This window comes from Aythya ferina (assembly GCF_964211825.1).
Source record: "Aythya ferina genome assembly, chromosome: 3".
Classification (NCBI taxonomy): Eukaryota; Metazoa; Chordata; class Aves; order Anseriformes; family Anatidae; genus Aythya; species Aythya ferina.
Genome location: NC_140298.1, coordinates 51,236,252 through 51,249,720, shown reverse-complemented (window position 1 = coordinate 51,249,720; position 13,469 = coordinate 51,236,252). Strand labels below are relative to the sequence as shown.

Below are 13,469 nucleotides of genomic sequence, written 5' to 3'. Positions count from 1 at the left end.
TCGAATAACCTACCTTCTGGAAATTGCTGCATGCACTCCATTTCCACTGAAATACAGGGAAATGCTACCTTGTAGGGCAAAACCCTTGGTAAGAGGAGGGAAAAAGCCACCCAGCTATCTGTCAGCGTTGTGTTCCCAGTGATTCAGTAACCCCCAATTCCAGATTAGGTATTTACCATCACACCTCTGGTGGCACATGGCAGCTCTGCTACTTCTGGGAGAAAGTACGTCATATTTGCAGTGGCACAATCACCTGAGTGACTCAGTTTTGGCTGAATGCACTGGTGCAGTTTATCATAATCATCCTGCATAAAAAAGAAAATCAGCACTATGATACCGCTTCCTTCCTAAGAGCAGAAGGCAACTAAGCTCAGTACAGTTGCATTTCCACAGCCAAAACCAGATTGTGTAACAGATGAGTCTGCTAAAGCTTTGGTATTGCTTGAAAACAGCGAGCCTCTTAGGGGGCTCAGAGAGAATCCAGCTTTTGCCTTGTAACCTAAAAGGTCAAACCTTTGACTTTTTTTCTGGCCACATGACCAACCAGCTGCACAGCACTCAAATACCTGCCCCTGACAAAAGTCTCAAAGGGCAATCCAGGAAAATGAGGACATGGCTGCTGCAATGTACTTGCACAGCTTCAACTCCGGGCCCTAGGCAGGGGTTTTGAGAGAGTCGTATCTCTGTTGTAAGTATTCTCTTTAGAGTTAGACCTGAGACAAACAGGAGAAAATCAGCAACTTGCAAACTGCAAATTCTTAGGGCCTGAACCACTCCATGGGGTAACTTTAAAGAGACCTTAAGACTCAGCTTAAGACACTTTAAGCATCAGATCAGACCTGCAAATGATTGCCAAATTAGTCTCGTGAGCGTGTACTTGGGAGCTGCAAAGATCCACCACCTGAGAACCACCAGGTGCTTTGCTTCAAGGCTCTATTCCAAAGAAACAAGCCCTATAAACTGTGCCACTTAATACACAATTAGATCAATTAGTTCTGTTAATGTGAACATTCTTCTTGCCCCATTCACTACTAATCAACATATGCGTTAATTGCTGTTAAAAAGTTTTCTTTTCTGTCTTTACAGTGGGTGCTATACCCAGTGCTTGAATGCCAATTTTTGTACCCATCACGGCTCTACCAAAACTCAAATCCAACTTTGTCTATGCCCCCCCCCCCCGCATCCAAAAAAGTGTTGTGATTTGAGACCAACCACAAGGAATAAGACGAGTTTTTAAAGCACAGCACGTTTAGCTATGAGTAATGTTCTCCTGTGAAGAGTCCATTCTAACTATTCCTGCAGCGTATGGTAAATCCAACAATGAAGACAGGACATCTGGAACTGCTCTGAGCAAGCTCATCTGTCAAACCAGCCAAAGCTCCTCCTCTAGCAGTCTTCTGAGACAGCAAAACGCCTGTTGGTTAAAAGCTTCTGCATAAATGTACCGTATTAAGGACTTTTATTGTTATGGATATTGTTATTCATTATGGACCTCCCCTACGTATAACGTTATCTTCAGCCTTCAATTCCAGTAATGAGCCTGGTAATTCTGTACCAAACAAAAGGTCTGTGGATGAGGAAAGGGATATTCAATGGAATGGCCATGCATTAAAAAAATATTATCATTTTGGGAGAAAATAAAAACTGATGCTATTTGAAAATTTCATGCATGTCCAGGTCACTGAAACAAATATAAATGACAAAAATGAATGGCAAGGCAAGACACAGTGACCGATTCCACTGAATACATAGGCATTGCAATTTCCCTGAGGTTGCAGCAAACAGACATTAAGTGTTTCTAGGAAGAAGGAGTGGCATTAGCTCAAGTTTGCCAGCTTTCTGTGGTTTCAGGAAGAAGTGTGTTGAAAAAGCTAGTAAGAGCAGTGCGTCCCCACCTTTTATCTCATTGTAATGAGGCTGGAGAAGCAGTTAGCTGAGGAGTTCATCAACAACAACAACAAAATGCTATCCATTTCTTCTCTGACTGTATCTCCGTGAATACACAAAAGTCAGTCCAGATGGTTTTCATAAAGAAATTACTGTAGTAAGACCACTTTCTAGAAGAACTGAAAAGCTTGTTTCTGACATCTGTATTTACAAAGACAGCTTTAGAAAGCATTTTTAACTATGCAGCATCACTAGCCCAAACGAATACGCTCTTTTGCCTGAGATACCACCTACTGCTCAACCCTGAGAAGGAAGGACAAAAAAGCTTTCTCTTATCTTTGTAATATCATTATGGGAAAACAGTGTCTTCTGAGTACAATATTTATGAAAACAAACAGTATCATGTCAGTGGCAGGGCAAGCAGTAAACGCAGAAGAAATAGCGAAGCAGCCAAGAGAAAATATTCATGCTACTGAGAAGGAGAAAAAAAAACAACAAAACATAACACCAAAAAACTCAATTTTGCATCCAGAGAACAAAAAGTGGACCATAAAAATATGGTCAGCTCCCACATGTTATTCAGGGACACCGAGGCTGTGGGCTTTTATATTAAGAATAACTCACACCTGGGGAAATGAAGCAGAGGCCTCTCAAAATAAAACCTGTAATTCAAGAAGAAAAGCTGTTTTTACTGTATTGTTCACTGGGATATCTTGCTTAATGTTATGGGTGTACTGCTGTTTCCACCCACGGAGGGAGGGAATATACCTATATTTTCTACTAGACAAGAGACTGGTTCAGCTTTGGAGATCTGGCTGGCCCCAAAGGCAAGTTCCCAGGAAACTCGGCATCATGGTGAAGGGAATGGTCAAAACTGGGTCATATAGTCAGGAAGAGACTTTGGGTCTCTGGAGTGCTCCAATCACTTAATATCTCGTACAACACCATTTATTTTTTTAGCCACCCCTTGTTCCTTTTCCACAGTGCTCTGAGGGAAGTTAACACCTTCACCTCAGGCAAGAAAGGAGGAGCAGTGGCCAGGGACAGAGCAGAAGGGGCACCTTTGGTGGTGGCGAGCAGCAAGCAGGGGGGCAGTGTCTAGATAACGTAAAACTCCCTGTCTTTCTGCAGCTGCGTGTTGACAGCAACTACAGAGCTGGATGGGCAACCTGGTGAGATGCAAACTGAGTTGTGAAGGGCCAATATGAGGCAATGACAGAGGGCAGGACAGAAACAGAGCACAGTTAACTAAGCGTGCTCTAATCCTTTGAAGATCTTGTATATCTCTCAGTGTGCCTTTAAGAGATTGCTGACTTCCAAAGCATCGTAAAAATATTTTTATACTGTCTCAAAGCTTTTCATCAGTCATCTCGATTTCTGCTCTAAGGGAATTAAAAAAAAAAAAAACACAGCATTTTGTCATATTTGCTCTTTCTCATCGAGTTACTCTGTGCACATAGAAACTGCAGACTCAACAAAACTCTTCTCTGATGAAATTACATCAAGCTCCTCATGGCTTACTCTTCCCATATAGCTGAATTCCAGTGCTTATGAGTTTATAATGGCAATGAAAGCAGAAGAAGCGCTGAGTTTTAGTTAAAAGTATAAAGCAGAAACAGTGTTGACTGCAACCTCACAGAAACTGGAAGACCACCTTCATGACAACTCTTTGACTCACAGACTTTTGGTGGATTCTCAAGAGAACCCTTTTAGTACAGCGATCCACTGTGGCAGCCCACTTCCTCTTGGCTTCCTCATCCTCCTCTAGCAGGCATCTCCTCAGGTCCTGCTTGTCGGCCTTGCTCAGGGTCCTGTCAGTAACGGGACGCACCAGCTGGGAGAGGTTGAGGTGACTGTACAGGCTTTTCTCCACCACATAGGTAATATTGAATTCGCTGACAGAGGTGCGCCCTCGTAGCCTTCTGTTTGGGAAGCCACAACCTCCACCCCCTTTCGCTTTGTGCCGCAGTAATTGCAGGTCGCAAGTGGTGGGGGATGCTCCTTTCCTAGCAGGGCGCTGGCAAAGAAAAGCTCTGGAACAGGAATAGTTAGTATCCATTTTCTTCAATCGGATCTGCTTCCTTACACTCTGAATCTCCTCCAGGGACACCAGAAGATGGTGCTTGTGCCTGTTGCTGTCATAAAAGCAAATGCTTTCTGTACTTACCCCATGGCTCAGCGAGCCGAGGCTCTTCTTCATTTCCCCATCTGTCAAGGAGCGGCAAACTTTCTGGGTCTTCTCCTCTTCTGGGTAAGAGAAAAATGTCCCAAGTTTCTTGGGAGGCTTGATAAGGCCACGGCTATCAGTTTTGCTGAAGGTCTTCACCAGCTTCCGGTTGGCTCCCCACGTATCAAGGCTGCTAGATGAGGGAGAAGTAGTGAGTGAGTCCGAGTCATCCTCTGGCTGCTTCTCACAGGAGCCATCGAAGTAGAATTGCTTCTTGTGAACTCCAGAGTAAAGTGCCGATCTGTCATCCAGTATGGGCGAGTTGTCAAGTGAGTGCTCTTCCACACCTGCAGGGGGATGAAAGCAGGACAACGGATGTCACTGTTCATAACTCTTTAAGATCTTTCTCCGTAAAGTTTTATTTTATTTAATTATCAACAATCATCCACTTAAAATGGAAGGAAAACTCTTCCTGATTCAAGAAGCCCAGAAGGTATTTGCAGCTGGATACAGCTGAATCAGCAACTTCCACTTGTGAAGTGAGAGTTTTGGGATAACAATAAATAGACTATAACAGCATGTAAATAAAGCAAGTGCTATTTTAAGTTTCTCTCTTTCATCGGCTGCTAAATAAGACCACAGATGCTCTCACTTAGAAATCCTTGAAAAGCTGGAACTGGGATCTGTTTCTTATGTTCTTCTTCTGACGCTTTCTATGATGGCCTACTAAAGCTCTGCCCTAATGAAATTACGATAAGTCAGAAATATACCCAGGGATTAAAAAAAAAAAACAAACACAAAACAAACCAAATGCATCTCTCATTTAGGTCCAGTTTTCAAATACCCAAAGCTTCTGCAGTAGAAAACAGTATTTGTCCCAGAAAGTTACAGAGCTGATCTCAGGGCTGAAATGAAAAGAGCTGGGATTTCCACAGGGGAAAAGGAACCAATTTTTATGATACCGAATTTACTTAACAACCAGATGCAAAGTAAAAAAAAGCCAAAGTAGGTCAGATTGTGGTTGTGCCAATTTCAACACTGTCCTGCTAATGACAGAAACACATTGTTTTCACCAAATACATATTTCACAGAAAGGGAAGAAAACTTTCTGAAACACAAGTGGATATGGGAAAATAGCCAGGTCTCCTTTCTGGAATGGAGTGAAGGGAGAAAAGTACCTGGAACTGTGATTCCTTTTCACATTTATCATTTAAGAAACATTTTTGTCTAGTGTTTTCTACTGAGCAAACTACAGGCTCAGATATTAGATGAAGTAACAAGGAAAGAGTCAAATGAGAGTACACATCTTGCTCAGTCCTGCTTGACAAATTTCATGGCAGTCACAGGTATATATCAGAAACATCATTACCAAAATACCTATGATTTACTAAAGTCATTTATTCACTAATAAGGGGAAAAATCAACACAAAAACCATTAGTTGCCTTGTACAGGCTTCCTGTCTCATCTTCAGTCACTCAGCTGGCAAAACATATTTGCCCCTTCTTTACTGAAAGCTAAGACACTGTTTTACCAAAATAAAACTCACTGTGACAGTGAAGGGATAGCAGGTCACATCTGACACAACTTTCACTGCTGAGAACTTTGCTGGGGTAGATCTGTAGATTGGAGCCTTGTTTTAACTCCATTTTCACTGGACTGTCCAACTTGCTCTTTTTCTCCTCTAATTCTCAATTTGAACAGAAAATTGACTTTCTCCTGAGACTGGATATGGGCTGATAAACAATTTTAGTCCACTGAGTAAATATGTTTTCAAACAGCTTGTAAAATATGCATTGTGTGTCAACATCGTAACAGATGTTATTTGGAGTCAGTCCATGACACAAAGCCATAATGACACAGATGTAGATTTAAATGTTTTTAAATGCTATATAAGAGCGGTGCCCAAGAATTAAAACCTTCACTTAGCTCACTGAGGGAAGACTAACACAAAATACACATGGATTCAGATATTGGCACGTACTAGTGACTGTCAGATCACCAAAATTTGTATTTAGTGCAACAAAAGACTCACTAGCAGAACTGTGGGAGAAGGATCTGGGGGTAGGGTACTTTAAAAACAATGGCAATGTATAAGGAAATTTGGAAAAGCTCTTCTTTGTCAAGACTTTTCTGAGGAGGGTTATGAGGAATCTTTCTTCTAGGGAATTTCATGTTGGTTTTCAAACCAAGCCTACTGTCATACTTTAACAAAGGCTGTTGAACACCTATGAATTTACTGACATTATGCTGATGCTACTACATCAAATAGATTTCTCACTCAATCCAACTCTCAAAATCCTAGCCATCTAGGATTTCACATGACTTCATGTTTGTATACTGGTTAAATAATAGCAGCAAACAGCTCAAGAACCAATTTAGTCAACTTCAGGTAACTTGGAAGGGCAGATGGCAATCCCCACATCTGACCACAGTATCTTCTGTGATCTTGCAGAGTCCTCTGACACATTTGAACGGGAATACAGACCTACATTATGAGATGTGGGGATGGACAGCATTTATGAAGCACTTTTAATTTGTCCTATGAAAATTAGGGTATGGGGAGACCTTTCTGATAGATATCTAATCCTAATGTGTCATTGACTCCTTAAGGTGCCTTCTACTTATGTAGAAGCAATCCATCTTGTTATTTAACAATATACACTTTTTTTTTTAAGCTACAGAATTCACCAAGAGCCAACCTACAAAGAAACGCCACAGCCCTGGATGAAGCACAAACTCTGAGTTACAGATGAATTACTCAGAAAAGCCTAGCATTAAAACAGAGGAGATGGGCAGGAGATGGAGAAAGAAGGAAGCAGGGCAAGATTTTTTGGAGTTCATTCAATGAGTTGGGGAGCAGGGGTGGAAAAACTCAGTGGAAAAAAACCTGGAAGGAACTGAGACACGTAAGTGGAAGACTGAGGGAGAAAATTAAAAAGGCAATGAAATAGAATTGCAAGTGAAGCACTGCAAGAGAAGGAATTAAGAACAAAACAGTTAACATGCTGAAGAGACAGCCTGGTCAAACTGTAGGAAGGCGCCTGCATGCCCTTGGGCTGCCTGGTCCTGCAGCTGCTCCCAGCCCTGCAGTCTCTGGCTGGTTGCTCCCCGCAGCTTTTCCCAGACCCCCAGGGGGTAGGAAAGGCATCGCTGGCGTTCCTCCCTCAGAGCAGGGGAACACCAGCCCTGTTTTGTTTGCCCCTTCCCATAAAACATGTTTTTACTTCCAAGATAACCCAGCTTTATGCTCTCTTTGTCTCCCCTGTGAGGTGAATAAACCTTTTCAGGCCAAGAGAGCTGCCCAGAGCTCTAAGCTGGCTGAGCCTTTCACTCCAGTTCGTTACATGACCATCGTGCATGAGAGAGGCAGGCTCGATCATAAATCTGCCAGCAGCTTCCTGCCACATACCCAAGAAGATGCACGTGTTCTCCTTAAATACACTCAGAAGGATTCATAATATGGTTCAGCTCACTGCAAAGCTGAGGAGAATCACAGGGTCTGATCCTGGGAAGGCCACTGACAGAGAGAGGTAGCCACAGTTCCAGTAAGGACTCAAGCACGGCTTCACAGAGAGGCTACTGAGGCTCAGGCTTCTTTAGTCTGAGTGCTCACACATGGATCCAGGTCATCCAGAGTTAATTTTGCAGCATGGCATTCCCAGGGGCTGAACTGTTTCCCGTTTCCCCACCCTCCATTCTCTCTCCCACTCCCCCTGTCTCTTGGCAGCACGGCTCATTCAGCAGTCAAACTGCAAGCAGGCTCCCCCTGAACCAGGAGTTAACATTACACGAGGCAGCAGCTATCCCACAAGAATGTCCGATGGACTTTCTGTGCTTCTGCCACAGGAGGAGGCCATGGAGCACCACTGCTCTACCCATCAGCAGCTCCCCTCCCCAAACTAGTTACGAGCCTCACCTGTGCTGCCTCCCAGACCTCGGAGGAGGGAGCAAAGCGGCGGCTGCTCTGCTCCCCTCCTTGCAGTGCCGGGGGGCAGCCGGCTGGAGTCACTCCTGGTCTCGTTCCCTCCAGCGTGGGGCACAAAACATAAACCGAGCTCTAATCTCTTAATGAAGGGCTCTCCAGCACCGCGCTGGGAACGCCTGGAGATCAGCAGTAACCACATCCTAGACTGTCACTTTCCTCCTTCTACAGACTCAAAACGTAATTACTTGGGTAATGCATGCACCATAGACAAGGCAGCCTTTCCCACTGTCCCCTAAGAACACTTCCCACCCCCGCCCCTTTTCTGTCCCCTCTCAACAGAAAAATGCATTAACACATACGCTTTAACCATACGCACACCGATTTTACCTTCTGTGCTGGGTTTTTTCATCTCTTCCACTCTTATGAGTTTCTTCCTGACTCTGCGAGTAGAATTTACCAGCTTGTGCAACCTCTTAAACTTCACCGACTCCTCTGTTTCATCATCGGATTGTTCTCTTGACTGGCAAAGAAACAAAGGGAATATTAATAAAGCAGTCGTTCCACGGCTTGCTCCTTCAAGTCAAGTTAACCCAGTTCATCTGCTGCGCTGTGTCAATGCAGCTCTGTAACTGGTATTATATTTTCAGCCCAGGTCAGAGAGAAACATTTAAATTAGTGAGGGTTTTCTTTTTTTCTTTTTCTTTTTCTGAAAGCGTGACATACCATTTTGATTTCTAAATCTGTGCAACGTAAGATCCTAGGCATTGAAATGCATTCCTGCCCTTGTCCTTCTTCCCATGCATTGTGTAATAACTACTTCCACGTCCTCGCTCAATGCGTTTCAGGCAGGGCTCTTTCCCAGGGCTCTTCTTACCATACCAGTTATGCTCCTGTGGTTTGGGTCGGTCACTGGTCTGTCTGGCATCTCAGAACTCGCTGTTTAAACCTGGTTATAAACAGCTTCTCCAAACCGAAGCTCTGTCATTGACGACTTCTCTTTTTTTTCCCCTCAGTCTTCCCAGAAAATCAAAAACAGCAGCACAAGAAAGGGACGGGAAGGAAAAGGAAGGAGGAGACCTCATCTGCCTTGCTCAGAAACTGCCACACTACAAAACGCTCCTTTCCTCCTCCCTGCTCCCTACACTCCTCCTGAAGGCTCTCGAGGCTGGAATTAAGATGGACACAGCATTCCTCCAACACTGACCAAGGGAAAACTCTGACCTTTTCAGATATACAGTGCAGTCCATATTCCCCAGCATCCCGTTTTGCATCTGATCCAGTATGCTCAGTTCCAGCTGTTTTCCCTCAAGTATCAAACATTACAAAGACAAAAAAAAATCCTCCCTTCTCCAGCAGCAGTGACACAACAAGCTGAAACAATCCATTCCTTGTGAACCAGAAGACGACTTCGTATTTTCGAGCCAGATCCAGCGCTCGATGTGCTACTTCCTCTGTTTTAATCAGTTCAGAATGCGAGCGGCGGCGGGGGGAAGGGGAGAGGAGGCCGGCAGGACGCTGCAGCCCGGCCAGGACAGCCCTGGCACTGTGCGCTGCACATTCCTGCGCGCCGCGCGGGCTCCAGCTGGAGCGCGGTACAGATTGTATACCTTAACTTTGTGCTCGCCCGTGGCCCCAGCCAATTCCCTGCCTTCGTAATGGCCGGCTCGAAAACCTTAACGCGACTTCCTGGCGGTGAAGCTAGCTGGGGTTCCGCGGCGCTCCCATGATTTCTCTCCTTCTCCTTAATTAAACTTTGAAAATGGAACAATCCCAAACAGACCCGAGCCAAAAAAAGGGAAGCAAAAAAAAAAAATTTCACCCTCTCCCCTTCCCCAACAAAAATGCTCTCTCTGCTTATCCAGAGACCGATTAAAAGACAGCCCGAGTATAAAAATGCTTTCTGCTTTTCAAACGTACTTCGATATCAGGATGTGGTAACAGCAGTAGATGCTATGGGACAGGACACCAATTAGCAGCTGTATGTGCACGAGTATATTTTCAAAGGCACAAACAGTGCCTGAAGGAATCAGCGCAACTCTGAAAGTCGACCTGGTAGGAGCACATTTCACAGAGCCAGCAGAACCATGCCTGAGCAAACGCCAGCCACTTTCTGCGAGGGCACTGCCAATTCCCGATGCCCCCCAAACTTCCTGATATTCCGAAACAAGAAGGAGTACCGAATGGACCGCATATGGCAGAAGGAATTACCAGGCTGCCACCCGAGCGCCGCGGGAATGCATTCATTATGGGTACAGACTGGATAGGTAATTAATAATCTTCCTTCAGGAGAAATAAGGCAGTAGAGAGGGGCAACAGACTTGTTTATATCAAGATAAATTAAGGAGCAAGAAGAGCATTAATTCAGAGATTCCGGCTGGGACAACTTAGTGACATGTCAAACAACAAGATATACCTCAGACATATTTAGATAAGATGAAGAATGGATTATTGACTGTAATCAAGAAGTTCAGTCAAGACTTCTTAGGCCACTAAGCACATTTTGGCAAGCAACCATCATGCGTGCTCTGTACTCCAGATAGATTTATTTTAAATGCAATTACTCTACGCAATTGCTTTCCTTCATTACTTCGCATCCATCCTTGGTATGCAGGGCTCCTGTTGACAGAACCGTGAGCTCCGTATGATTTGGAGCACAGCTCACACCCGGTCCTCCCTCCCAGGATGTCACTGATGAATACGAAAGTTGCCTTGCAGATCAACTGGCCTAACTTCTGCACTACCAGTGTCCGAGAAAGACCTGTCCCTCAGTGTCCTCCACAAAGATCCAGCAGCAATCACAAAAGCTTTTACGGTGTCTGACATTTGCATTCACTACTGCCACAGCGAAAGCAGGTGCCAAAATAGCCTCCATACAAGGGACTGACACCGAACCCGAGTGGGTGGTACAGTGGATCCCTACCACACTTCAAAATACACGAAGTGCCATCCTAATAAAAGGCTAGCTGGTATTTCCTGCCATTGCAGGACTCTTGGTACCCTTTGTTCCAGCAGCCAGGGTCCTTTATGTGCAGTGACAGACACTTCCTAGCCCCGATGCTCGGCCGGGAGAGCTGAGAACAGCCTGTATTTAACAACAGGAACCGCCGGATAATAGCCTGACTAAAAACTAAGTCAGAGTCTCTCTCCAGCAGTCTATTTCCTACCATATTGGGTCGCAAGTGGCATGGAAAATCTTTTGTAAAGGAAAAGGATGGCTAATAAGGTTACACAGAAAGGCCTAAAAACATCTGTGACTATGCCAGTGGTGCTGGTCAGGAAACTTTTTTTGTCAAATAATGCTGATTGCTTGAAAATTAAACTGCTTTGAAAGAGGATCACTTTTGTTTCATTTCCTGATTTCCAAATGATTTAAAAAACAACAAAAATAAAACCAAACACCTTGAAATTATCAAAAGGCTCCATTTTGGCACACGGAAAACAGAGCTTAATTTCCCAGTTCATGCAGTGTTTTCTTTCGCAGCTAATATTAAACAGAAAACAGAAATGTAAAGCATCCGGGCCTAAATGACATATTTGGAAATTATCAAACTTGGACGTTTTGACTCATACGGCCCATTTTTCCTCTCCGGGTTTCAAGGCGACAGAATGGCCTTTTTTGGTTGCGGCTCCTGGCTTCGGATGGGAAAATCAGCCTGATCCCACTGACCCGCCCTCGTGCCCCCTCTCTCCTTCTCTGTCCCTTCACGTGTGTCAGCACGCTGTGGCACTACAGAAGGGCAGAAACACGCTGAGAAGGGGACAACGTGCCTGCCGATGGCCGGGCAGGGTCCGGGCCGTGTGTGTGGGGCTGGTGGAACAGCCGGGCCCCTCCGCGGCCGTGGGCGCAGGCCTCTCCGCGTGCTCCAAGGGGAAAACAAATGGATTTGCAGTACTGTAAATAGGAACAACTGAACTTCCATCTCCTCCGCTCCAAATTTTTCCATCCGAAGGCCCATATGGCTCAACTTTTAATTATTTTGGCTAATGCCGCATGTAGTAATTCTGCGGTGAATGCTCAAGTGTTTCATTTCTGGTTTCCAGGGCAACATTACATCAGATTGCAGACAGCTGGCTCCGCAGCCCTAAACCATAACAAATCGGCCAAGCCAAGGCGCAGGAATCGCGCTGGCTTTAAAGAGATAGCGCGGCCGGGGAGCCGGCGGGGCCCCTTGGCGGGGCCGGCCGGGCGGAGCCGCCTTCCCGCTCGCCTTGGAGCAAGTGCGTCCCCGACACATCTGCGCTGCTCTCCCGGCGCGCGAGGCCGCCAGCTTGGAGCGCTGCGCCGCACGAGCGCGTGCGGGGAAACGGGGACTAAATGAACAGCATCTGGAAGTACCCAGGGCTGCAGGCGGAGGACGGCGGCCACCACGTAGCGCATGGCTGGGAAACGGCGGGGAGGCCAAGGCCCAGCCCGGCCCCACCACGCAGCTCTCTGCCGCGAGCGAGCGTGGCCGAAAGCCTGCAAAGACGGTCTCGAATCTGAAAGAGACCCATTCCCTCTGCTAGGACACCTCCCTGCTCGTGCAGCCCAAAGCCACGCACTGCGTCGCCTCAGACATAAACCAAACGAAAAGCCGCGCATCCAGGAACAAGCAAGAAATCAACACGTGCGCTTCAGCATTCTGCTCCCGGCGTCCTCCTCGCTTTCTCTGCTGCTTTTCTCATGCAGGCTCTTCCTTCCCTGCTGCCTGCTCTGGAGGCGAGCAGCACGTGTGGCTTTCTGGCTGTGAAACACCGAGCCCCTTTCATGCGCCGCAGAAAAAACAAGAGCCCACAGTCCTAACCTCGCCCTCTGAATTAGCGCTTCACACACACGCACGCGTGCACGCGGCTAGCGTTTATTATGGTACTTGGAATTAATAGGCCAAATGTAAACCAGGAGTAAGTAGCTTGCTTTCGGCACGACTTTGTTTGGAAACACTACAGGGTTATAGCAGCAGCACTTAAAAAACACAAGATACGCAAGACCCGCTGGCTAGGTCCTAATAAAAATGTGTAAGAAACATCAGGACAACGGGCAGCTGAAGGTATCACAAGTGATTCATCTGTTCCAGCTCCATAAACAAAAACATACATAACTTTTACGTGAGCTGTATGAAGCCATTTAGGGGGATGTTAAACTTTTACCACCCACTTTATGCCCAGCAATCGTACAGCCCCAAACTGAAATCTCTAGGAAATCTCCCATCTAAGAAAGCAAAAAATCCCTTAATACCTGTTTAAGCCTAAACTGCAATTATTTCTGGCTATCAGACAATCCTTATCCAGCAAAGTGGGGCACAAATACACATGCAGATCTGTGGCATATCACATCATCCACCCCTTGCCAGCTCACTTCAGAACTACAAGCTCACTGCAAATACAAAGACATTTTGCTGCTCCTTTTAGGAGACGTGGCTACACGTGTCCTTTCTTCTCTCTCTCTCTCTCTCTCTCTCTCTCTAACAGGCTTTGCATCCGCCAAAAAAAACAACCGTTCTAACTTTTTT

At 45.6% G+C, this 13,469-nt stretch overlaps 1 protein-coding gene across 10 annotated transcripts in view; it reads right to left on the bottom strand.

Annotated features, from left to right (window-relative positions):
* Positions 1 to 13,469, bottom strand: part of LOC311433415 (SAM and SH3 domain-containing protein 1-like) — a 547,080-nt gene that overhangs the window by 24,914 nt on the left and 508,697 nt on the right. For 7 of the 10 annotated variants that reach the window (XM_084512503.1, XM_084512505.1, XM_084512506.1 and 4 more), the window contains 2 exons: positions 8,368 to 8,500; positions 3,566 to 4,401 (listed from right to left, as the gene is read on the bottom strand). In XM_084512503.1, the coding sequence (XP_084368629.1) occupies positions 3,566 to 4,401; positions 8,368 to 8,500 (969 nt within the window). Of the gene's footprint in view, positions 1 to 176; positions 306 to 3,565; positions 4,402 to 8,367; positions 8,501 to 13,469 lie in introns of all 10 variants that reach the window. The other 3 variants (XM_084512510.1, XM_084512504.1, XM_084512508.1) reach the window with 2 other exon arrangements.